This window comes from Cryptosporidium sp. chipmunk genotype I, assembly GCF_004936735.1.
Source record: "Cryptosporidium sp. chipmunk genotype I strain 37763 chromosome Unknown contig_52, whole genome shotgun sequence".
In the NCBI taxonomy this organism is placed as follows: Eukaryota; Apicomplexa; class Conoidasida; order Eucoccidiorida; family Cryptosporidiidae; genus Cryptosporidium; species Cryptosporidium sp. chipmunk genotype I.
This window is the reverse complement of record NW_027125580.1, coordinates 28,236-52,019: the sequence shown is the minus strand read 5'-3', so window position 1 is coordinate 52,019 and position 23,784 is coordinate 28,236. Positions and strand designations below refer to the sequence as shown.

At 33.6% G+C, this 23,784-nt stretch overlaps 14 protein-coding genes across 14 annotated transcripts; 10 read left to right on the top strand and 4 right to left on the bottom strand.

Annotated features, from left to right (window-relative positions):
• Nucleotides 1–239: 239 nt before the first annotated feature.
• Nucleotides 240–1,172, top strand: ELE39_003395 (peptidyl-prolyl cis-trans isomerase; the record flags this gene model as incomplete). The annotated part of the gene is made up of 1 exon (XM_067346381.1): nucleotides 240–1,172. One exon carries the CDS (start codon nucleotides 240–242, stop codon nucleotides 1,170–1,172), a length of 933 nt encoding a protein of 310 aa, XP_067202847.1.
• Nucleotides 1,173–1,193: 21 nt separating this feature from the next.
• ELE39_003394 (uncharacterized protein) lies at nucleotides 1,194–2,276 on the bottom strand (the record flags this gene model as incomplete). Its single annotated transcript, XM_067346380.1, has 1 exon — nucleotides 1,194–2,276. One exon carries the CDS (start codon nucleotides 2,274–2,276, stop codon nucleotides 1,194–1,196), a length of 1,083 nt encoding a protein of 360 aa, XP_067202846.1.
• Nucleotides 2,277–2,572: 296 nt separating this feature from the next.
• ELE39_003393 (uncharacterized protein) lies at nucleotides 2,573–3,910 on the top strand (the record flags this gene model as incomplete). Its single annotated transcript, XM_067346379.1, has 4 exons — nucleotides 2,573–3,115; nucleotides 3,163–3,447; nucleotides 3,524–3,737; nucleotides 3,801–3,910. The coding sequence occupies 4 exons, from the start codon at nucleotides 2,573–2,575 to the stop codon at nucleotides 3,908–3,910; spliced, it is 1,152 nt and encodes a 383-aa protein (XP_067202845.1).
• Nucleotides 3,911–4,299: 389 nt separating this feature from the next.
• ELE39_003392 (uncharacterized protein) lies at nucleotides 4,300–4,740 on the top strand (the record flags this gene model as incomplete). The annotated part of the gene is made up of 1 exon (XM_067346378.1): nucleotides 4,300–4,740. One exon carries the CDS (start codon nucleotides 4,300–4,302, stop codon nucleotides 4,738–4,740), a length of 441 nt encoding a protein of 146 aa, XP_067202844.1.
• A 191-nt stretch (nucleotides 4,741–4,931) lies between these two features.
• On the bottom strand, nucleotides 4,932–6,407 carry ELE39_003391 (uncharacterized protein; the record flags this gene model as incomplete). The annotated part of the gene is made up of 8 exons (XM_067346377.1): nucleotides 4,932–4,939; nucleotides 5,029–5,118; nucleotides 5,207–5,653; nucleotides 5,720–5,789; nucleotides 5,841–5,916; nucleotides 5,985–6,066; nucleotides 6,111–6,202; nucleotides 6,262–6,407. 8 exons carry the CDS (start codon nucleotides 6,405–6,407, stop codon nucleotides 4,932–4,934), a joined length of 1,011 nt encoding a protein of 336 aa, XP_067202843.1.
• A 431-nt stretch (nucleotides 6,408–6,838) lies between these two features.
• ELE39_003389 (tRNA-methyltransferase family) lies at nucleotides 6,839–7,806 on the top strand (the record flags this gene model as incomplete). Its single annotated transcript, XM_067346375.1, has 3 exons — nucleotides 6,839–6,904; nucleotides 6,974–7,464; nucleotides 7,542–7,806. The coding sequence occupies 3 exons, from the start codon at nucleotides 6,839–6,841 to the stop codon at nucleotides 7,804–7,806; spliced, it is 822 nt and encodes a 273-aa protein (XP_067202841.1).
• Nucleotides 7,807–7,992: 186 nt separating this feature from the next.
• ELE39_003388 (uncharacterized protein) lies at nucleotides 7,993–8,649 on the top strand (the record flags this gene model as incomplete). Its single annotated transcript, XM_067346374.1, has 1 exon — nucleotides 7,993–8,649. One exon carries the CDS (start codon nucleotides 7,993–7,995, stop codon nucleotides 8,647–8,649), a length of 657 nt encoding a protein of 218 aa, XP_067202840.1.
• Nucleotides 8,650–8,672: 23 nt separating this feature from the next.
• On the bottom strand, nucleotides 8,673–10,466 carry ELE39_003387 (family metallopeptidase; the record flags this gene model as incomplete). Its single annotated transcript, XM_067346373.1, has 1 exon — nucleotides 8,673–10,466. One exon carries the CDS (start codon nucleotides 10,464–10,466, stop codon nucleotides 8,673–8,675), a length of 1,794 nt encoding a protein of 597 aa, XP_067202839.1.
• Nucleotides 10,467–10,732: 266 nt separating this feature from the next.
• ELE39_003386 (uncharacterized protein) lies at nucleotides 10,733–11,740 on the top strand (the record flags this gene model as incomplete). Its single annotated transcript, XM_067346372.1, has 7 exons — nucleotides 10,733–10,822; nucleotides 10,888–10,954; nucleotides 11,003–11,082; nucleotides 11,145–11,190; nucleotides 11,251–11,348; nucleotides 11,394–11,514; nucleotides 11,571–11,740. The coding sequence occupies 7 exons, from the start codon at nucleotides 10,733–10,735 to the stop codon at nucleotides 11,738–11,740; spliced, it is 672 nt and encodes a 223-aa protein (XP_067202838.1).
• Nucleotides 11,741–12,163: 423 nt separating this feature from the next.
• Nucleotides 12,164–12,949, top strand: ELE39_003385 (40s ribosomal S14; the record flags this gene model as incomplete). Its single annotated transcript, XM_067346371.1, has 2 exons — nucleotides 12,164–12,214; nucleotides 12,554–12,949. The coding sequence occupies 2 exons, from the start codon at nucleotides 12,164–12,166 to the stop codon at nucleotides 12,947–12,949; spliced, it is 447 nt and encodes a 148-aa protein (XP_067202837.1).
• Nucleotides 12,950–13,880: 931 nt separating this feature from the next.
• On the top strand, nucleotides 13,881–14,983 carry ELE39_003384 (cAMP-dependent kinase regulatory subunit; the record flags this gene model as incomplete). The annotated part of the gene is made up of 2 exons (XM_067346370.1): nucleotides 13,881–13,900; nucleotides 13,957–14,983. The coding sequence occupies 2 exons, from the start codon at nucleotides 13,881–13,883 to the stop codon at nucleotides 14,981–14,983; spliced, it is 1,047 nt and encodes a 348-aa protein (XP_067202836.1).
• A 399-nt stretch (nucleotides 14,984–15,382) lies between these two features.
• On the bottom strand, nucleotides 15,383–18,403 carry ELE39_003383 (sortilin; the record flags this gene model as incomplete). Its single annotated transcript, XM_067346369.1, has 1 exon — nucleotides 15,383–18,403. The coding sequence occupies one exon, from the start codon at nucleotides 18,401–18,403 to the stop codon at nucleotides 15,383–15,385; it is 3,021 nt and encodes a 1,006-aa protein (XP_067202835.1).
• Nucleotides 18,404–19,042: 639 nt separating this feature from the next.
• On the top strand, nucleotides 19,043–20,044 carry ELE39_003382 (ring domain-containing; the record flags this gene model as incomplete). Its single annotated transcript, XM_067346368.1, has 1 exon — nucleotides 19,043–20,044. The coding sequence occupies one exon, from the start codon at nucleotides 19,043–19,045 to the stop codon at nucleotides 20,042–20,044; it is 1,002 nt and encodes a 333-aa protein (XP_067202834.1).
• Nucleotides 20,045–20,902: 858 nt separating this feature from the next.
• Nucleotides 20,903–23,638, top strand: ELE39_003381 (high affinity sulfate transporter-related; the record flags this gene model as incomplete). Its single annotated transcript, XM_067346367.1, has 1 exon — nucleotides 20,903–23,638. The coding sequence occupies one exon, from the start codon at nucleotides 20,903–20,905 to the stop codon at nucleotides 23,636–23,638; it is 2,736 nt and encodes a 911-aa protein (XP_067202833.1).
• Between the last annotated feature and the right edge of the window lie 146 nt (nucleotides 23,639–23,784).

Genomic DNA, 23,784 nt, shown 5'->3' with positions numbered 1-23,784 from the left:
AAATTGCAAGATTGAGAGTCGAATAGTCTACTTATTAGTTATCATTATGCTCTACTATTTAACATCTTTTTTTTTTTTTAAATTTTTTGCTAATTGAATTTATTCGTTCCCACTTTTTAAGTTGAATGATTCATTTATCGGAGGTTTGGCGCCACGCATTTATGTATAGTCAAATTGGGCCCAGTAGTTAAATTTACATAGACAATTAAAGATAAACATCTTGAAAAAAATTGAGCAAAATGTTTAAATTAGTCGGATTTACTTTGTCTACAAAGAGCTCAAATAATAGTGACAAATTTGAGTTTAGCGAATTTGGGTTGACTTTGTCACATATCACATTAACAGAAGGTACTCAAGTTAGTGTATATGTTAAGTTTCCAAAGGATCAAGGATATCTGCAGGATGACCTAGTCGTGGCAACAGTAACTAAGTCTCAGCCAAATGCTTGTATTCATCAACAAGAATTTCCAACGGGCTCTGTATTGTACTGTAAAGGAAGCGGTGTAGTAGATTGCATTGCAAATCTACCAATACAGGACCCTTGTGAAGATGGGTGCTGCGAAGCCAACCATTCTGATAATGATGAGTCTGAGACTTCTTCACTTGGAAGTGATGAAGATGAGGAAGGGGATATTGAAATGGAGGACTTAGATCTTGATTCAGAGTCTGGCTCATTATCTACAGCTTCGGAGAAAGAGACTCAAAAAGGTGGGAAAAAGGTTATAAAAACAATAGAAAAGGTAAAGGTAGAAGACAAAAAAGAAGCATCTAAGTTGAAAAAAAGCACAAAAAGCTTTCAGGACGATATGATCTCGCCAGGATTCAAGAAGGAGTTTCCAAATGGATTAAAATATGAAGTTCTATCTATTTCAAGAAATGTTAAATCAGATACTCCTCAAATTGCTCTAGTAGGAAGCAAAGTTAATGTTAAATACGAAGGAAGATTAGCAAAGACCGGTAAAAAGTTTGACAGCGGAAATCTTTCATTTACTATTGGAAGCGGACAAGTAGTTCCCGGATTTGATCAGGGAGTTAAGGGAATGATAGTAACAGAAACTAGAAGACTCTTTATTCCTTCAAAATTGGGATATGGCGCAAGAGGATGCCCTCCTGTAATACCCAAGAATGCTGACCTAGTTTTTGAAATTACATTGCTTAGTACTAAACATTGATTTCTTAAGTAAACTAAACAATCAGTCTAAATCGTTGTTCGTATCATCTTTATATAACTTTTTGAGTGATGTAGGGATTTTATCTTTACTGAACACTGAAATCAAGTCAGATTTAAGAGGTGAGTTCATTTTTTTGATCCCAATCACTTGAAAGTGTCCTATAACATCGTCGTAGTAAATTAAAACAATTTTTGTGAATTCCACTTGACTTCCAAGAGTAGGGTAAAAGATCCCTCTATTCTTCCATAGTATTACGACTTTAACATTATAGATTTTCTCAATATAGTCTACATCCCATTGGGTCCCCCAATGAGTATTTCCAGGTTTCGATAAAAGTTTGTGTACCAAGAGTGCCTTTTTGATATTTGTAGATATATCTGTTCCGTAGTAGAAACTATTATTTAGTATGCTTGAGGGAGACCACGAATCTTTCCACTCTCCAAAGGCTTCCATTGTAGCAAGAATTCCCATCCTCTCCAAATATGTAGTTTCGTTCCAATTACTTAAAGGGTCTGTGGAATTTGGCATTGAGTTGGATGTCGAATTTGATGTCGAATTAGAGTCGGAATGAGTGATATTAGTGGAATTTAAAACATTTAAAATTTCTCCATTCACATCAATTATATTCTTAATATCGAAAGCTTTTGTAATTCCATAGGAGTTATAGATTGATGTAGTGTTAAGACCAACGAATTGATCTGCAATTAACTTTCTAAGCGTATAAACATTTGTACTAGTTAGATTCAAAGAAGATATAATAGAATTATAAAGGCAATCTCCTCCTCCACCACAATCTCTAAAGCAAACCCAGTATCCAAATTTCCTAAATCTTTTTTGCCAGGTAAGAGAGGCATCTCTCCAGTGATGCTTTGACCCTACTATTTTGGAGAGAGTTCTGCAGTAATTATATGAGGGAGGTTTGCCTGGTAATATTACTGAATCTGTGGTAGTAAAAGCAGTACGATGTGCTGCTCTAATTTGCTCTTCAATGACAGACTCTTCGACCTCGTGAATTGCAATCGATTTAAATAAATTAGCAGAGAAAACCTTAAGATCGAATAGGCAAGTAAGGAAAACAACGGAAAACAAGATTCTTAGAAACATTTCCACATAACATTACGGTATTATACGACAACTTTATTTTACGAACAACTTCTATTTTGTTTTAGCAAAGGCTTGAACGTATTTTTTGTTTTGGGCGGTAAATTGGATTTATTTTTTTGTTTTGGCTTTTATTGGTTAAGGAAAAACTTACATTATAGGGCCAAAGGAATTAGGTTGGTGTAAATTGATATTAAATTAAAATAGCTCTTGTAAGGCCAATGATTATTTGAGGTAAGTATTTTGAGCTTTCGATCAAAGGATTTGTATATTATTTGATCTATAGTTGCTGCACACAAATGATAAGGAGCACAGAGGATACTGTATTTGAATATGATCCGGAGAATAGGAACGAGCAAGAATCTCAAAACGATGAGAATTTCTTCTCAAATGACAATTCTTCGATATTGAAATCGTACAGAAGGCTGGTACATAGTAATGAACAAATGATTAATGGCGAATTGGTGAAAACAGATTATTTAAAGCTAATTAAAGCTTTATCTACTAATGAGAATATTAAATTAAACAGATTGAAAGGAACCACACTGAGTAGTGAAGATATGAATGGTTCATTGGTTCGTATAAAATCTGAGATTTCTGAAATAGAAAATACTGTAAAAGCATATGAGACTATTAAGAAAGGAGAAAATGAAATAAATAAAAGTTTTAATGTCGCACTTTTGAATGATTCAACATCACTTTTATCTGATATTGAAGACATTAAGAACAACTTAAATAGTTTGATTGATAAGCAGCGGTCTTTAGAGAACTCAATGAGTTCCTTAGATACACTAAAACAACAGAGCTTTACAACAAAAGATCTACTTGATGAGCTTTCAAATGTAAGTTTAATTTGATAATATAAGGGAAAAAGGCGACTTTTCTTTAGTATATAAGTAATGTAAATAAGAGTACTTCAGAGGAGGGAGTTAAAGATACAGAACAAGAAATAGAAATATCTATTGAATGTGTAAATGATAATCCGGAAAACGTACTTGATATAAAAAATCTATTAGAATTGGAGAGAAGAGTTTATGAAATAGAGTCAAAAATAGGCATCGATAGACTCTCAGCGATGCCATATTCTGATATTCAAAGTGCAATACACAGCATTTCACAAAGGCTTTCGCTACTTGATACAAATAGATTAGAAGGAATTTTTAGGAGAGTACAGGTAAGTTTAGAAATCAATTATCGAAGAAGCTACCGAATTTATTACTAATTTAATTGAATAAATCATATTCATACAGGCATTATCCGCATCTATTGAACAGCTTAATAAGAAGAGAAAGGACCTTAATGATTCTTTATTTAATGAAACTGATTCTACGAAAATTACCAAACTTTATGATATCATTCAAAAATGGAAGTGTACAGGTGCAGCATTACCATTTATACTAGAAAGATTAAAACTTTTAAAAGTTCTACATCAGGACGTTTCTACAATTAATTCAAGGCTCACAGGTAAGTTTAAATTGATTTTGTATTAATTACATCATGAATTTTGGACATTTATTTTTCATTTAGTTATGGAGTCACAGCAAATTGAAATAGAAAAGACTCTAGAAGCTTGCAAGTTATCATTTACAAATTTGAGCTCTTCTATCGAACAAGTTTGTAAAAATCTACAAAAGTGACTGCTTTACTATACTCCCTGTTTAAAGCTTTTTTTTTTAAATTATTAAATAAATTCTATAACAAAATTACAATTTAAGTAATGATTAATAACCAGTTAATTTCAATATGTTGTTCATTTTAAGAAAATCTTATTCTGTTGATTTCTTTGATTTTATTCCATTTTTGAATGCCAGCACTAACTTGCATGTAATTCAAGTGCATGCAAAAGTATTCATGCAATTTCATGTGGATGCCACGTGTCCAAAAAAAATATTTTACGTAATGTTATTGTGGCAGTAATACAGGGTTTGCATGGATGATAATTTTGCGAATAATTAAGATTTTTCAATTAGAATTTTTAAATTATAAGAATAAATTATTAATTTTTTTCTCAAACTTGCGATAAAAAATGACAAGAAATAAGAGGTTAATATTCATCATTCTTACTTTACTTATTGGATTAATAAGTTGTGAGGAAAGAGAAAACCTTCCGATAGAAAATTCAATAAACGAAACAAGTACCCTAAATGGGGCAGCTAATCTAAGAAGTTTGTATGGAAAAAGCCAATACAACACTGTATATGAGCCAGTATACATGCAAAAGGTGCAGTATGTTCCAGCAAAGAGTTATAAGAAAGTAATGTATTCAGTTCCAGAAAAGAGCACTTATGTAGTTCCTCAAAAGCAGCAAGTGAGATATGTTCCAGTTGGTTATGCGAAAGGAACCCCTTCTCCACCACAAATGTATGTGCCAGTTACAAAATCTGAACCTAATGTTTATGTTCCAGTAACTTATAGCAAGGGAATGAGATATTTAGAGGAAACAGCAGAAGATATCATTCACGAATAAATAAGTAGATCAATAAAATTTGTCTTTGAAACAGAAATTTCGGGATTAAGACTACAAATGAACCAATAAAAATATATAAATTAAATATATTTTGAACTAAAGGTCTTGAAAGAAATCATTGTGAATTGTTGACTTCTTTCTCTTTTTTTTACTTGAAGTGTTGGAAGATGAGCCTTTGGAAATTATGTCGTCTACCATACTTAAATGATAAAAATCAAGATTAACTCCGTGAGAATGGACTAAAAGAGGTGATAAAGAAGAATTAATTTAAAGATATTTATAACTTACTGATGAAATTGTTTGAATTTGAAACTGTTGTTTTTGAGCATTCAATGTTAATATCATCTGATTTATTCCGAGAATTTAATGTGAGTGTACCTAATATAAATGAAATCAATTTCGGATATAAAAAAGATCCAAATAATTTCTCTCAAACTTATAATTTTTGAGAAATTCTTAAACTTACCAAGTATCTCATTTGGAAAGAATTCAACTACCTTTAATATTCCATCACTAGTTGAAATAATGGCGAATTGGTCTTGATATATTTGTATATGTTCTACACTGTTATCATTTTCAAACCCATCTACGAATGGGATTAACATGCGATCAGTACAATCGCCAAAGTTACCCCAAGAAAAGAATAATAGATTTCCTTCATCTGTGCCACAGACAATTTTCGAATTATTCTGAAATAATTTATTGGTTGAATTTCTATTAGAAATACATTCAATATAATTATCTGAACTTACACGAATAGCTTTGGAACATAATATGTTCTCTTCCTGAGGATCAGACAATGAAAGAAGATGGTCTTTGTTTTTCTTGCTGGTGATGCTTTTAATGTCATACACTCCCAATGTATCACCGGAAATTACAATTAAAGAATTTTTATCTTCAACATTATAAATATCTAGGATTAATTTTTTTAATAAAATAATTAATATCTCACTTTTTTAATACACTTGTATTAACTAACCATTAATGCAGTCTTCATAGTCTCTAAATTTTGAAAATGATTTATTACTTTTATCTCTAATATCCCACATCTAAATTTTCATGTTAGTAATAATTATATTAGAGTTTTAAAAAACTCATACCTCAACAAATCCTTCATCGTCTCCTGTGGCAATAATATTACTGCTAAATGAAGTAACTGCATTGATTCCGACTCCACTAAAGCATATTGTTAAGCGTAATGGAAAAAATAATATGCAAATAAAAACATGAATAAGATTACTTACCTTTTGGAAGTTTTCCAAATAGCTTTTCCTGACTTATCCAATAGAATAGTCTCCCCAGTATTGTATGTTGCAATAATATTGTCTAATTTCGTTAAATTATATTATAGTGAGTAAATGTAAACATACCATTCATAAATTCTATGTTTCTACACGACCCTTTTTTCCCAAACACTTTTGATGCGGATTTAAGTTTATTTTCATGAAAATCAAATTCGAACCTAAAATAGTAGGATTAATGACCTTAGATCGTACACTTGTTCATCATTTGGAAACATACCCAAAGATTTTGCCATCTACATGAGAAGTATAAAGTAAGTTATCTTCCTCGTTAAATTTGCAATCCATAATTAACTCAAAAAAATGGTTTAAGTTTGAAAGAGCCTCATTCTCAAAGTCTTGAAGAGAAGTGCTAAAAGATGTCATATTTTCATAAACTTTAAGTAGTAACAGTAATAAATCAAAAAAAGCTTTGGCGCCAAAAAATGTCAATTTATGACGAAAAAGCTTGGTAAATGGATTGAATATTGAATTTCTGGACAGCAGAATAGAAAATGAGTTAATTAGTAAATGAGAGCTGTTTCTGTTAAAATAAATGTACCATTGAATTCAGAGGATTATCTTTTTTAAATTTTTAGATCTATTTTACACAACGGTAATAATTATTACCGGTATAGACGGTATCAAATGAAAGTAGAAATTAAGAAAAAATTCTCTTAAAGAAAAGTTCCCAAATTTATTAAACACCAATTTGAGTATTTTTAGCTATAACTTTTTAAGGAAATTTTGAGTGATCAAAACTACCATTTATTACAGAAAGGTCTATTTGAAAGAAAGTCGACTTATGTATTTTAATCATGGAAGGCCACGAAAGTGAACAGGCAGTCAAGCATCCTCAAAAAAAGTATTATAGACAACGAGCAGTAAGTTATTAAACGTTAAAAAGGAATTAAAATGACCGAGTATTAATTACTTAATAATCGTATTTTTAGCATTGTAATCCATTGGCTGACAACTTTATGATACATCCATTAAGTCCAGAGTACATTAACTGGGAATTACATTACCCAAATTATTATTCTGACCAGGAAGGATTTAAAAAGGAGATTTATCTAAACACCAAGAAGTATCCCATAAAATACAGTGAAAACAAAGTTTTAAACGAAAGAAGTGTAGCAATTTCAAGGAATTTAAAAATATTAGATATTGGATGTGGATATGGAGGATTACTAGTTTGGTTGAGCGAGCATTTTAAAAGCAAGCTTGCATTAGGGTTGGAAATCAGAGAGAAAGTAGCTAATTACGTGGGGGAAAGAATACTTTCGATGCAGCAAAATGGTACTGGAAAAAATATCAGTGTAGTTAAAACAAATGCGATGAAATATTTACCAAATTACATTACAAAGCATCAACTTGAAATGATTTTTATTTGCTTCCCAGACCCACATTTCAAAAAAAGAAACTGGAGAAGGAGAATTGTTAGGTAAGTTTGGACTGCTCAACAGTTTAAATATTATTTTTTTTTGCTAAAAAACCTTTAATTCCCCTTCACTGTTTTAGTTACTCAATTGTTCCTTTATATTGGTATTTGCTGCAAGAAGGAGGATTGATTTATATAGTAACTGATGTATATGACTACTTCGTTTGGGCAGTGAAGGTTATGGATACCTATAAAATGTTATTCGAGAGAATTCCAGATGATGAGTTAAGTTCAGATCCATGCGTGGCTGCAATCAAAACAAGCACGGAAGAAGCGAAGAAGGTCGAAAGGTCAAATTCCCCAGCATACTCGTGTGTATATAAAACTATTCCAGTTAAGGCCTGAAATAAACTGTACAATATTTTTAACTCACTAGGGTTGATTAATTTATAATAAAGTAGTTATTTTCTGCAATTCTTTGTTTCAACTAGTTAAACTGCATGCATGCATTTAAATTGCATGCAAATAGTGAAATTTTTTTTAACTTAATAAATAAGAAAAAAAATAATAAATGAACGAAATAAAATAGAAATGAAAAAATTTAAATATTGCCTTTTAATAGATATGCTGCTATTCAAAATAATATATGGATGGTTGCTTAACTTTGATATAGTTCCAAATTCTATTTCTGAGAAAAATAATATTTCATTAAAAAATTGCAGATTAAATTACTGGACTCTGCATAATACTGAGTGTATGGATGGATGCAGTATGTTAGGGGAGCTGAGGTACGGACCAAACTATTTGAGTAGTAATGCAATACAAGAACTTCCTTATTCTGTTGGTATAAATTGCAAAATACAAGGCTTTGGAACATTGCTTGGGAAAAAACTCCAAAAAGAAGACTACTGGGTTAAAATGGATGTATGCACAAGTATGATACAAAGCCTGGCAGATTCAATAATAGCAGAATTAAAACACGATTCAAGAAAATTCTTTGAAAATTCTGTACCAATTAATCAAAACATGATTAGTTCAGCTTATATTGGAGCTTATCATATGAATAGCATTGGAAATACTCTAAGATACAAACATAAACTCTATAAATATGTAAAATATTCCTTAATAATTGACTTAATACTGATTTGTTTACTTGCAATGAATTCAATAATTTATAAATATAGGTTAGTAACAATCAATAGAATAAGAGCAAAATGTGAAACTAGTATGAAACAAGTTGATAAATAGATTATTTATAATAATTCAATATACTAATCGTTTATGGAAAGCTTTTCGAAGTCTTGAATCAAATTTACAGACTTTTTTTGTTTCCAGAGTTTTGCAATTTCTTTCATAATGCTTGGAGCTCTTCTGTAGGGAGTTATACCGTCTCTGATATCTTTCTTGAACTCTGCAAACTTTTCCTTCACAAACTCAGAGTATGGGTTGGATTTACTTTTCTGTGTATGAGGCAGGTTTTGGGGCTTGATTTGAAATTCCTTCCTGTTATTAATTAAAGTTCCTCTTCCAATAAATATTACTGTGCCGTTACAGACTGAACATACGATCTTGGTTTCATCATTGATCTTGGTTTGTCTTCCAAACATCTGAAAGCATCTCAGGCATTGATATCTGTATTTGTATATGATTTCATAATTATGGTAAATCTCAACTTTTAAGTCGGGAAACAACTTTGTTGCTACTTTTCCCCATTTCATAAATACTTGTCCGTGAGGAGGCTTGATACAAGAATCTAATAAAAATTGGGCTACATGACAACATTCATGAAGCAATGTTTTTTTTAATCTGAATTCACAGTCCAAAACATACTTAGAAAGCTTAATTACCACTCTTTTAGAGCCATCCACGTTAGTAATAAATAGTGTCTGAGCTGCTGTTCTTTGGAGCCTTCCTGTCCATTTAATTGGGACCTCCTCTGGAAGTCTACTTTGAAAAACTTGTTTATTAAATTTTTGATACCAGTGTTTTGCAATAGACGATCTTTGTCTCACAAATGCTCCAAGTTTTTCGGATGTAATTTTCAATGGGATTTCTTTGGTCACATTTGTCAGTTGATTGAAGTTCAGGTCTTTTGGGCCAGCATTTTCGTTGAAATCCTCCGAATTAGACCTTTCCTCTTTTGACTCTTCCTCACTAAACAAACTACATCCATCTAGTAGCTCATCTTTCTCATTCTTTTTGAGAATCTTTTGACTTTTTCTAGCTTTATCCTCGAATTCGATTTCCCCAGAAAGATAGCCTGCCAGCTGTTTTCTTTCCATTTCCTCATCTTCAAAGTCAGAAGATGAGACAGCTGTTTGCCATTCCAAATCTTGTAGAGAATCTGAAGAATCATTCTTTTCATCTATTTGCAAGTCAGAATCAAATGATCTCCAGACATTGTGTTGATCTGAAGTACAATTTAGAATATTTGACTCACGGATTAGTTCTGGACCCAGACAAAAAGATGACCTTTTACTTGCTATATTATGGTTAAACTCATTTTCCGAGTCAGAATCAATTATTGTTAATATTTTTCTCGAATTATTTTTTCTTCTAACTGAAGACTGGTACTTAATCGAAGGCCTTGAAGGTACTGGGATACAATCTTCTTCTTCGCTACTAAATATGAAGTTTCTCCTTCTATTTCCAATACTAGAGTAGTTTGAGGACGGGTTACTATTTGGCTCAAACTCACTTTTGTAGTGAATACAAGGCTGAGTTGGAGATTCATGAAGGTTCTCCAAAATCTCTGAGGTAAGTTTATCTGGATTATTGTTAAAATAGCTTAAATTCACATCTTCTGTATAGCTATCTTCGCTTGAGTCTATGTGATATACTTTTCTTCTAACAGAAGTCGCCAAGCTTATTGATGGCCTTGAAGAGCATTCATTCAAATTTGAGTGATCACTATAACAGTATTCTTCCTTTAGCTTTGCATTTAGATTTCTTGTTGGAGTATTTAAGTTATTATTTTCATCTATTTCACTTTCTGAGGATACCAAATAGTTTTTAATGCAGTTTTTTCTTCTCACAGAACTCCCCAAAGGCAGAGATGGACGCATTTCATAGTGATTTTTTCCTACTTAGTTACTTAAGATTTATAATTTTCGGATTTATATGGCGTTAAGTGCTTACTGTAAATTAATTGGTTTCTTGAAATTTTAAATGAAAAAAAATATTTACACACAATTAAATACCGGTGTTTTTTCCTCAATACCGGTATATTAGGTAAACACATAAATAATAGCCACATTTAAAAAAATTGGAATTATATGCATCATAAAGAAGTAGTACAAAATAGTAAATAAAGTTAGATTAGAGTTTCATAATGAAAGTTGTGATAAAAACTTCTGCTTACTTACTTTTAATTAGCACTTTTTTGATCTTATTTTCCAACTCTGAAAGGACAATAGATGAGGTAAGCTATTAATAAAACAAGAGATTATTTATTGAATATCGGAATGATTTGGTTTCTTTTCTAAGTCTGATATGGAAAATAATATTGTAATTTTGCCAGGAAAACCATATTATGGTATTAAAATGAATATAAGTAAGTAGTCTCATAAATTTGTGTAATTGATTAATTCTAAAAAATAAGACTATCCATTAATAATAAGGGTAAATAAGAAAGATCTTGTTGATGGAAGATATCAATTTGAGTGTTTCTCTGCTGGACCAGTAAGTTTTTGATAAACATTAGTTAATTTATTTTGAAATAAGGAACTGGTTAATATTTCTAGGATCCTCAGGGAGAATTCAAGATAATTCCACTAGTTTCTGAAGAAAGTGAGTTTAAACAGCAAAATCAAAGACTTCTAAGTTATACTCAAATTTAATCAATTTTAGGGTATAATATATCGCAAAGCTTTCCATCTAAAATTCTTAATAAGGTGTTTACAAACTCTCTAGTTTTCACAAACAACGAATTATTTGATTGCCAAAAAGTAAGTACCTAGATTGTAAATACAAACACTAATTAACAATGATAGCAAAAATTCCTAAGCTATGAGCAAGAAAGCCAACAGTTTGTGGCTTTTAAAGTGGTCGCAAGGTTAAAGAATGTATCCTACGACAAGCAAATACAGTCTAAAGACATCCTACTTAATATAGGTAAGTTCCGAAGCCAGAGTCAAAGCGCATTCCAACTACTAATTGAATGCCTTTAGAACTTGAATATTTCAAATTTGGGGTTCCAAAATTATTCTTCCAAATATTTGGATCCATCTTACTAAGTATTGCCTTAACACTAATGACGTATCAAGTATTTTCTAAATTAAATTTAGTAGATAAACTTTCAAAATTTATATTTAATGACAAAACACACAAAAGCGATTAATTAGATCTCTTAACATCTTTTAAATAATTATAACCAATTTCTCTTAATTTGTTCACGACTATTCTTTATCTACACTGGCTTTACTAACCTTCGCGCCTAAGCCCCGGTATACTCTACAATAAAATTAAGTGTTACGTCTCCAAAAATGAATTTCAAACAAATGAAGAAAAAATTGGCGCTGATATAGAATTATTTTTGACATAAAATCAAAGTATTAGGGCAGACAGAGATTATATTTGGCCTGTCTTATGGGTTATTATTATTAATATTTAATGTTAAAACTGGCGCCTATTAAAATAATTCCGTCTCCGAAAAAAAAGTAAATGATAGGAAACACTGATTATTCGCTACTAGTTGTAATTAAGCAAGTTGAAACATTAATTTTTCTCACAATAACTAAGATTTGAGATAATCGACGGTAAAATGGCTCCAAAGAAGAAGGAAACTCAAGTTGCTGATGTCCCATTCCAGCAGGTAAGTTGTAGTATTTGAGTGGAGTATACATAGATGTTGTGACCATGAATTGAGTGAGTTTTTTTGAATTCGGTTCTCATTTCTGTGGTTAGATGACCTGGCAATTATATGCGTACCCGTAAGATTTTCTGTCATTGTACGAATTAGAGATCACCCCATCTAAAACAGTATAGTCTTAGATAATCAGTCACTTTAGTAATTCTTGTAAAACTAAAGTCAAAAGCATTCTACAGAGAATTCAGGGTATACTTGTTTGAATCATCGAACTTGGTCACTCTAGACGAAACTCCACCATATTAATAGTCGTTTGAACATGAATAACATCTTTTCTTCATTTAGGTCCGTGAGGGTCAAACAAACTTTGCTGTGGCTCATATATTCGCCTCTTTCAACGATACATTCATTCATGTAACTGACTTGTCAGGAAGAGAAACCATCGTAAGAGTTACTGGTGGAATGAAGGTAAAGGCAGATCGTGACGAGAACTCTCCATATGCAGCTATGATGGCAGCCGTAGATGTTGCTCAGAAATGCAAAGAATTCGGAATTCATGCTCTACATATTAAACTTAGAGCCGTTGGTGGAGTAAAATCAAAGACAATGGGCCCAGGCGCCCAATCAGCTCTCAGAGCTTTAGCTCGTGCTGGAATGAAGATTGGCCGTATCGAGGATGTTACTCCAATTCCAACTGACAGCACCAGAAGAAAGGGTGGTCGTCGTGGTCGTCGTTTGTAAATCATTGCCCACGACGATTATTACTACGTGGGTTTTCTCGTTTTATACACAGATGTTTGTGAGACTACTTAGTCTCTTGTGTAGAATGTCTGCGAATGTATGTGGAAACTAGTGTGGCTAATAACGTACTATAAGGTGATGGTTTATTAACATGCCGCTACAGATACTCCTGCTAAATTCTGTATAAATGAAGGATATTGAAGCAAAATCTTAGTTGGAAATAAAAACATAGGTTTTCAGCTAGTTTATTTGAGATGAACAATTAATATCTCGGGATTTGGAAGCTATTACGCAAAAAGTGTCTGTATTCCAAGACCTCTATACATTATATGTGTTGTCTCAATACAGGTGTTAGTATCGGCTAGAATCCCAAGTTTATTATTGTACTAGACATTTAATAGATAGTAACTCAAATCTATTTTCTTTTTTCCCCTCTTTTCTGGTTTCTTCCCCCTTGTACTTTCTAGATCAACGGTATGTAGATATTGCCATGCATGTATAGTTACATGCAAGCAAGAAATTTAGTTCCTCCGAAGATATCAGAAATTTATAACTGAACTTGAATAATTCAGAAAAAAATAAATAGGCTCTTAAAAATCAATCTGTTAGTTTTCTTCTTTTGTCTCACTATTTTTGGATTTACATATAATTTTTTCTTTAAAAAAGACACGTCATCATACGCATAGTGCTTAAATATTGTACGCAATTGTAAATATACGGAATGTAAAATGCACAGGTTTGGGATTCCCAAAAGAAAGCAATTATTAAGTAAAGTAATATAAGAGGGTAAGGAGAAAAGGAAGTAATTAGGGCGAGACTCTGTTGAGAGCATTATAGTAGGAAGGATAATAAAGGATTTAGAATTAATAAATTATATATAATATTAATATAAATTTATACATAGTATTTATTATATAATTAAAAAGCTAAAATGGGGTTTATATGTCCATGGTAAGTCTGAATATCCGCGTATCATTAATATAATTATTAATTTTTAAAAATTTTAGTGCTTCCAGTGTGGATGCAGTACATCCAGAGAGAACTTCTAGGAAGGAGGATACAAGGAAGAAGATGAGTGGAACATCTTCGGGATCAGAAAGTGAATCAGATGGTGACGATGTAAGAGACAACATTGAAATACCAAAGAACTTCTTAACCAGGGGACCCAGAACAAGTGTGAGCGCTGAAGCTTACGGTGCGTGGAACAAGATGAAGGATTTTACTCCTCCAAGCTACCCAAAAACAAGTGAGCAGGAGAAGCGTATTCGTGAAAAGCTATTGGAAAGCTTTATGTTCACAAGTTTAGACGATGATGAATTGAATACAGTAGTTTTGGCTTGCGTGGAGACTTCAGTTAAGAAGGGCACGGAAATTATAACTCAAGGCGATAATGGAGATAAATTATATATAATAGATCAAGGAACAGTCGAGTGTTACAAGAAAACTAGTACTGAGCCAAGAAAACATCTCTGCGATCTGAACCCAGGAGATGCTTTTGGAGAACTAGCTCTGTTGTATAACTGCCCAAGAGCAGCAAGCGTTGTTGCAAAAACTGACTGCTTGTTATGGGCTTTAGATAGAGAAACATTTAATCACATAGTTAAAGGTTCAGCATCGAAGAGAATTAGCACTTATGAGGCTTTCCTTAAAGAAGTGGAAATACTTAAGACTATGGATGTTTACGAGTTGAACAAACTAACTATGGTTTTAAAGAATTCAATTTTTGAGGATGGACAAGAAATCATTAAGCAAGGAGAGCAAGGAGACACATTTTACTTAATCATTACAGGTAATGCAGTAGCTCTTAAAGACAATGTCGAGGTGATGAATTACAAGAGAGGAGATTATTTTGGAGAGCTAGCTCTCCTAAGAAACACTCCAAGAGCCGCTACAGTCAAGGCAAAAGGAAGGTGCAAAGTTGCTTATCTTGACAGAAAGGCATTCAAGAGACTTTTAGGTCCTATTGAGGATATTTTAAAGAGAAATACGGATAAGTACAAGACAGTAATTAAAAAAATCACCACAAAGGTATAGACAATTCTATTCTTTTTTCCATATTATTTAGATAATGTTAAGAATTCGAGAATTTAATATTAGACGACACTTGGCTTTTGTTAACGAATTGGTGTTAGCGATAAACTTAGTAAATGTTAGTGAATTTTAGTTCTATTACTTATCATTAACTGAATAACTAATATATTAATGTCGATTTTGAATAATTAAATTAAAATTATAAGTTTGCTTTTATTTCAGAGAAAGAAACGGATCAATTCAACAAAGTACCGTACATTAATTTAATGCAGCGTGAATGGCGGCAAGTCATTAAAGCGTGAGCCTTAAAAATAAAATGTTCTTACCAGCAAAATATGGCATATTTGGAGCTTAATTTAACGAAAAAGAGTGGCAGGAATAAAAAATTCCCAGTGGGCACTACTACAATAGCTCAATTCCACTGGAGTTGTCCTGATTAAAACCGCTTTCAATATTAGATTTATTGTTGTTTGTTGGAGGAGGAGTGATCTTTGGGAAAGATGTATTCGAGATCGAAGATAAATTGATTTCCAATTCTGTTGGGTTAAAGCTGTCAAAACTAATGGGAGCTTCAGAAGATATAATATCGTTGTTGGGATTCAAGTTACTCAATCCATTGTTTTGATTAAAAATTGCATGCGAGTCTAAATCTTCCTCAAATACATCAAGATCATCGAAGATTGGATCCACTGCCACATTTTCCTGGCTTGCAGAAATATAATTGTTGCTATTTGATCTCTGCCTTTGTGAGAGGTTCGACCCCGAACCAATTCTGCTGTTATAATTGTTACTTTTGATGTTATTAATATTTCCAGATATTCTGGTCATATTACCAAGAGAATGATCATCCTCATCCTCATCGTCCTCCATAAACATGTTTTCTGTGTTAAAATTGTTTAGAGTTGTATAGTTATTTTTTCTCATCCCAGGGGGAGATCCCGGTATGTTTGATGATCCAAAAACAACTTTGGATGAGTCTCCATAAATATATGCAGAAATTGCGCTCAGAATTCCCTGTAAAGAAGAGCTCCTTCTTTTTGCAACCCCTAACACTTTATATTGAACATTTCTATATGCATCGTATCCCAGCTCGCCAAATCGTGTCCAGTCCCCGAACATTCCTTGTTTAAGCATGAAAATGATAATAAACAATGCAATTACAAGGACAATTCTAGCGTGAGAACTTGTGGGGGCATGGCTTGGACATGGTATTGCTACAGGTGGAGGTAGCCAACCGCCAATACAATCGTCTCCAGGGAGTTTCCTATAGGCAGTTACATAGAATATGCCAGATGATGTACATTGCCCAACTTTGACATCGTCAAAAACAACATCAAGACTTTCAGGCCTACATTCAAAACTTCCAATTTGTCTGGAAAACCCAAATTCACATGTGAAATCCTCTTCAGTACAGGTACAAAGTTTTTTTTCCACGGGTCTTCTAAAGTCCTGACCATTATAACACTCTGCCGTCTGTTTCTTTCTTGTGTATACAACTTGCTTACCCAACATACACTTTTCCGAATTCCTACCGTCATATGGACTCCAAGTCTCATAGTCAGAATCAGGCTTATCTGGAGTTGCTGCTCCTACACACTGTACCTGACCAAGAGTGTTAAAGTCTAGGTGATATAAGACCCCTGATTTCCCCCTAGAGCCATACAGTAAGAACTCCATGGAAGAACTATTTGGCTCTATTAAGATGTTATCAACTTGTAGAGGTTTATTACCTAGTTCGAAATCATACCAAGACAAACCTTCATTCCAGCTGAAAATGACCTGATTTGTATGCTTAAGATCATTCGCCATTACAATAAGACCTCCAAAATCACCAAGCTCGTAAATAAAAGCTCCTTTGTGCACTTCCTGCCAAGTGAGGCCTCCATCCCTGGACATGTAAGTATTAATATCATCATGGTCAAAAGATAAATAGCTACCTACGTTACCTGTTCCAAGAATTATACCAACAGCATTTTCAACAGAGTAGAATGGAGCTAAGCTCTGGTAATTACTTACACCATGAAGATGTAAATAGCATCCGTCATTTACGTCGCAATTTATTCTATTACCTCTACTATCAATAGTTGGGGCTTTTAGATAGTTCCATTCACCGCCCTTATCAAAAGTAATTACAGTCCTAATTGGCTGTTCCATTTTTCCTATCTTAGTTTTGTGTTCAGTTTTTAAAGTTTCCACATCCTCATCATCTGTCTCTGAGTCTGTAAATTCGTGCAAAGTTGTAGTAATATGCTCTAGGTCGTTTTCAAGTTCATCATCCTTAACATTAGCAATATAAACTCCTTCCAAAGACATTACCCTGTCAAATTCACATTCCCCAGTTGCAGTTCTAACGTTATTCATTAAAGACAGAGCAAACCTCGTGCCTAAATAGTTGCTTATATAAATATTACCAGTACCCTTCAAGGAATCTTCTCCATGATTAACATGAAGTATTACGGTCTTCTCTGAAGTGTCCAAAATAGTATAACTTTTTTCTGTTAATGTGTGCGGTAGCTGAACCTGTGTAAAGGAATTTGCATCGTTGGTAGATACAAGTAGTGACACCGTTTGCCTCTCATAGTCAAGTATTCTAGCAACAAAGATATAGCCATTTGAAGCCAAAAACTTATTCCCTCCTCTGACTGGAGTCTCGATATGACTGCCAAAATCATCAGTATAGGAAAAGTCTATCGTCTTCATCCAGCCACCGTATCTAGGCTGATCTCCTTGTTTCTTTCTGTGGTGAGTAAAGAAAATCCTATTTTGGTTTAGCCTGTTGTTACCATCCCAGTGGAATTGAACCACATAGTCAACAACTTTATGATACGTAGCACCCAAATCTTTTGTAACAAATAGTTGATGTATACACTTGTTTCCAGCTGAATTACTTTTCTTTAAGGTTTGGAGAAAAGACTTGTTACATCCTTCAGTCCAGGAAGAAAATAAAGCAAACTTGGACTTGTTTGGATGAAATATCCATGTATGAATAGTGCCTGAATGAGATATTCTTCTGAAAGTCTCTCCTGCGTTTGAGGATATAAAGTGGCTATGCTTTGAACCTACTATTAATATGATATTCTTGTCTACAGGATTGATCGTAATTGACTTAATAGAAAACCCATTTAGGTTAGAGTAACTCGAAGAAGATGAGTGTGATCCCATTTTCGCGAAAACATCTGTGATATCTCTCCAGTTCTTACCTCTATTGGTTGATCTGTAGACGTGACCTTTTTGCGTCTTTGCAATAACCACATTGTGGTCTGTACCTGCCCATTCCAAAGTTTCTATGGGGCTCTCAAATACTATTTCACTCACACTGACTTTTTTTTCTGCATTCACTACCCCATAATTAGTCAAAAAACCTAGAATCAAAAATAGCTTAACTAGCACCAGCACCTTAAATGCCAGTATTCTTAATTTCATAGTAATTCTTCTCCTTTCTCTCTTTCTCAATCGATTGATCAGTAAATAAGTTCTTTTTCTACCTTCTACTATATAAATTTCTTTACATAGTCTTCTCACCCCACCATGTCTTGAATTAAATTAAAATGATAATTCGTTTGAGATATACCCATTGTTGCCGCCAATTCTCCAGCTCTTATTTTCATGGTTAAATATTATTTTTAAAAAAATTATTGATCAGTTGTTGATTTTTTAATCATTTTAAAATCTAAGCAACTAAGCACTGTTTTTTGTATTAAATTCTATAAGTTATATTAAGGTCATCTAAGCTCTCTCAAACCATATTCCCTATTCGTATTATTCTCTATAATTTCTCTGAGAGATTCTAGTAAAACGCTCCCAGAGTGTGAAAACAGCTAAAAAATACAGTATTCCCCACATACAAATTACTTCTCTTCCACTCATCGCTTGCTCTCTTGCCTTTACCACTTTCCGCGAGCGGAGATGCAACTGGTAGCTGCAGCACAACGTGTATTCTGGGAAACGCGCGCGCGGTCTCAAAATCTAGGTGTAAATTAAATATTGGGAGTAAGGTAAAAATTTTGTATTAATTTCCAACTAAAATAAGAGGTTGAATGTGGTGGAATTTTAGAAATTGAAATGTTTGAATGGACTAATATTTTTTCCTCCTTTTCAAGGCCCTCTGATCTGGTTCCTGACACAGATAGAAATGATGTGAGCAAGGATTTTATTGAAATCCCAGAACAATTCATGTGCCCAATTTGTCTTGGAGCATTCGTAGATCCTTGCACGCTTTCATGCTCTCATTCTTTCTGCATTTCGTGTGTCAGGGGTTCACGTGAATGCCCGATTTGTCGGTCTCCGCTAAAGGAAGAACTTTGGTTGTCAAAAAGTGACCAACTCGTGGATCAAAGCATTCTAAGGTCAATGAATGAGACCAAGATTAGATGTCACTGTGAAGCCGAAATCTCAATATCTGAGGCAAATGTCCACGCCTCTAAATGCTCTTACTGCAAGGAGGACGATGTACCAGTTTCAGAGAGTAAATTGATTGCTTCTCTAAGTAAGCAGGGCCTTATTAACAATGATCATCAAGCTCAAAGTAGTACTGGTCCTTCTAATACTCGTACAACTTCTGCTACAACTGGCCCTACTTTTGTCTGCCCTCTGTGTCTCATGAATTCAAAAATACCCAACAGCTCTTGCTTAAAGTATAATGTAGAATCCTTAATTAGCCACTGTGAGACTATGCACAAAGACGAATATTCAGAATCTCAAGAAGGAAACGACCATATTACTACCATGTGCCCTATCTGTGTTCATATTGGAGATGAGAATGCTGAAGTTGACTGCAAAAACTTTTTGCAGCACCTTAAATCCAAGCACTTACTCATTTCTACATTTTTGGCTGCTGCTAGGGCCTCCTTAAATGCTGGAAGCCCTGAATCCAGGTTCCAGCTTTTGGAGGATATACTCTTTCAGTATGCGCTTAGTAGATCCAGGTATGAAAGCTGTGTAAATCCAGGAAACGATAATTCTCAAACTTTTGGAAGCTCTGTAATTGAAATCATTGGCTTAGATGATGAGCAAGACAATTCTGAAGTGTTTCAAGATGATGATGATGTTCAGGAGATCTCATAGGTACAAATATTTACCAACTATATTACTCCGTATTATATTTATAAACAATTATGAGCTTGAGAAAATTTGCTCTTTATTCCCGAGTTAAATGACTTATTTTCTAGTTCCTTATTCATCTTTACATAACCTCTTCCTGTATGGCTTTTTATAAATTTATTTGGAACTTTTTTCTTTTTTCGTTGTTTAAATTCTTCCTACTTCCTCTATTTGTAACCCTGCCCTACTTAACCCTAATCCTGGAAACACACCTGAATTGAAACACTTAGAAATAATTGCCCAAGACGAGCAATAAAAATCGTGCAGCATACACAATCGAGTAATAAAATACAGAGCTTCACGCCCAGCTTAGTTACATAAAGATAAGTTATCTAATTTTGCATTGATCGCTTACATATAAACTAAGATCTAGTTCCGCCTACATACAACGTATTTCATATTTGCCAAAAACCAAAATTGAGCCTCAACATGAAAAACAAAAATAAACCCAAGAAAGGTATATGTTATCCTAAATAGATGTTTTTTATCTCTACTTTATTGCTATTTTCACTTTTAAATAAACAATTCTTGTTTTACATACATTCTAAGTAGACACTGACGCATCTGCAAGGGTAACGCACTTAACGTACAAAAAACAATGGGAAAAAATCATTAAAATCAGGAAAGCACAAAGCTCATAATAGAAAATTGAATTACAAGATAATTTTCAGGATCTAAACAAACTTCCCCTTCAGTTTAGATTGGTTTCAGGTTGAATTTCTGCCTATTATGAGATTGTGATAGCCTGAAATCATAGCAGGAAACTGTAGAATAAGGATTAATGCGTAATAATACTTGGTTAGGTTCTATATATCGATCTAAATGGACGAGAATCATAAAAAAATAATTGATGATACAAATATTAATTATAAGAGTGGTTTAACAAAGGAGTGGGATGAGTTCCTCTCTCTATATCAACAAAGGAATGAGGGGATTAATAATGACTTCAAGCTTCACAGCAGATTTCACAGAAGAAGTAAAAGTGGTTGGAGAAGCTTCTTGTCAGTTATTATCAAGTCAATTCACTCATTCTTCCTGAATGAGTCTTTAATTGGAATAAAATATCTCAAGCAAGCAAAATGGACCTGGTCAAACGTAATTTGCGATTTCTTTTGTGGTCTTGCAGAAGCAGCACTTTCTATTCCACAAGGTCTCTCATACTCTTCTTTGGCTAATGTAGTTCCGTCCATGGGTCTCTGTAATGGGATTCTACAACCAATTATTTATCTATTCATTGGATCTTCTTTATACATTTCTATTGGAGTAAACTCTGTGGAATCTATTGTTGCAGGTACGGCGATTGATACTCTAATAGGTAGCGGAGCCCCTCTAGAAGTTAGATCGGAAGTCTGCTCTGTGGTAATTTTCTTTCACGGAATTTCTTGCTGTCTTTTAAGAATTTTTGGGCTGGCTCACTTTGTTGATTTTCTTTCAGATTCTGTATTACAGGGATTCCTTTCTGGAGTTGCGTGTTCAATTATTGTGAAAGAGCTCCCTTTTATGCTTGCAGTTGAGCCTCCAAATACAAACTGTGTTCCAATTAGAGCATTCTTCATGTTGTTGGATAAGCTACCAAAAATTAGTTGGCATGCTACAATTTTCTCTGTTTCTACTATATTCTTTCTGGAAGCTATACTGTGGGTCAAAGAGATTTTAAAGACAAACTTCCCAATACCATCTCAGCTAATAGTTATAATAATCGCAAACATTGCCAGTGCCTTTGCCTCTCCTGATATTCCTATTATCGGTAAAATTCCAAAATCCAGCCTCCTAATTCCAAAAAATATCATTTGGACTCAACCCCCGGGCACATTTCCCCAACCTACTGGAATCAGTTCCCTTCCGTTTTTTGCAAGGGCATGGGTAGCTGCTCTTCCACTTACCTTCATTTCTTTCTTTACCCACTACTCCGCTGCTCAGAGCATGGAGATTAGAGCTCACAAATTGCCAGAAACACCTAAAGAAAGTGAGCCAAATTTAAAAGAAATGGACTTCCAGAATAAAAAAGAAGGAATTGAGCTTATAAAAAACATCAGGCAAAAAAAGCAAAGAAATATACACAGCGTTTCAACTTCAGTTCAATTATCGGGGCAAGTAAGCTCAGGAACAAAGACTAGCCCGAAAATAGATTTCAGAAAACACACCCAATCTTCTCTGGAAATGTCAAAGGGTGATTTAGATCCAGTCCATGATTTCAATTCGAGTCTTTCTCCATGCTCTTTTAAATCACCAGCTTCGCCAATTTCTTCTCATTCTTCTACAATTCGGGATAAAGAACGAAGAGTCTCTTTAAGCATTAGGTTTGAATCTAAATCATCGATTTCAAGCCCACTAACTGCAATAAGGAACATGCCCCACTCAAATCACTCAGAGTATGAGGACTACCAAGGTTTGAGACTTGAGACTAGTAACTCAAGCAATATATCAGAGACATTACGCGAGCTTTCCTTTGAAAACTTGTCTTTGAACGAGAGCAATGAAGAAAAATCAAAGGATAATGATGCAATAATCCAAAACTCTCAGTCTTTAAAGAAAAGGCATATTGAGTCTAGATCTCTTTTTTCTGTAGGGACGGAAATACTTGTTCTTGGCGTAATAAATATTGTTGGGGCCTTTTTTAATTGCCTTCCAGGAGCAGCATCCTTAGCAAGGACAAATTTGAACTTCACACTTGGAGTCAAATCCCCCCTTCATAATATTGCATATTCAATGGGGGTGCTTTTGGTTGCAATGTTTCTTCTTGAGTATATAAGATTTTTGCCTGAAGCAGTATTAGGAGCCATAATTGCTCAAGCAATGATAAGGATGGTTAACATTAAATACTTCATAAAGCTCGTGAAGATGAGAAGTATTGATTCCATTTTCTGGATGATAGCTTTTATTGGAACAGTTACTGCAGGAATAACATATGGAATTATTTTTGCTCTAACTTCTTCGGTTATATATCTCATTAAGTTCTTATATAGGCCCAAATTTGAGATTTTAGGTAAACTACCAGGTACTTTAATATTTAAAAGTTTGGAAAAATTTCCTCAAGCTGTTCAGCTCCCATATGTTCGTATTGCAAGATTTGAAGGTCCTTTAACGTTTATTAATGCTGAAAGGTTTGTTAAGAATCTTGAGGAGATGGTGGAAGTTTGGCTAGATGAAGATTTAAGAATTTCAAATAAAAATTATCAGGAAGATTCTATTGATGAGTATCTAGTTAAAAATCAGTACTTCCCCAATTTTACAAATTCCATCCATTTTGGAGAGAGAATCCCTACAATTATCCAAGATCTTAATGAAAATCACGTGGAAAGAGTAATAATAGTCGACGCTTGCATGATTAATGAAATAGATTATACTGCCCTCCAAGTCCTACAAAGATTTAACAACAAGACGAAGAAGCTTAATATACAGCTTTGGTTTGCCTCATTTTCTCATCCAAACTCTAGCTTTCTACTCAGATCTGGATTCTATGACATTATTCCTCTTGTTCACTGCTTTGTAGATTTATCTGAAGCTGTTGCTGCTGCGCAAATATGCATTGGCCAAAGATATTCAAATTGTATATAAAGTAAAACGTCTAAAATATAATTGAGAAGGGGAATTATATATTATAGGAAAATATATTCTAATTTGTAATTTTCTAATTTTTTAAAATGCAACATTGAATATTTCAACTTAAGGTTGTAATTGATAGCATATAGTATAATGGTTGT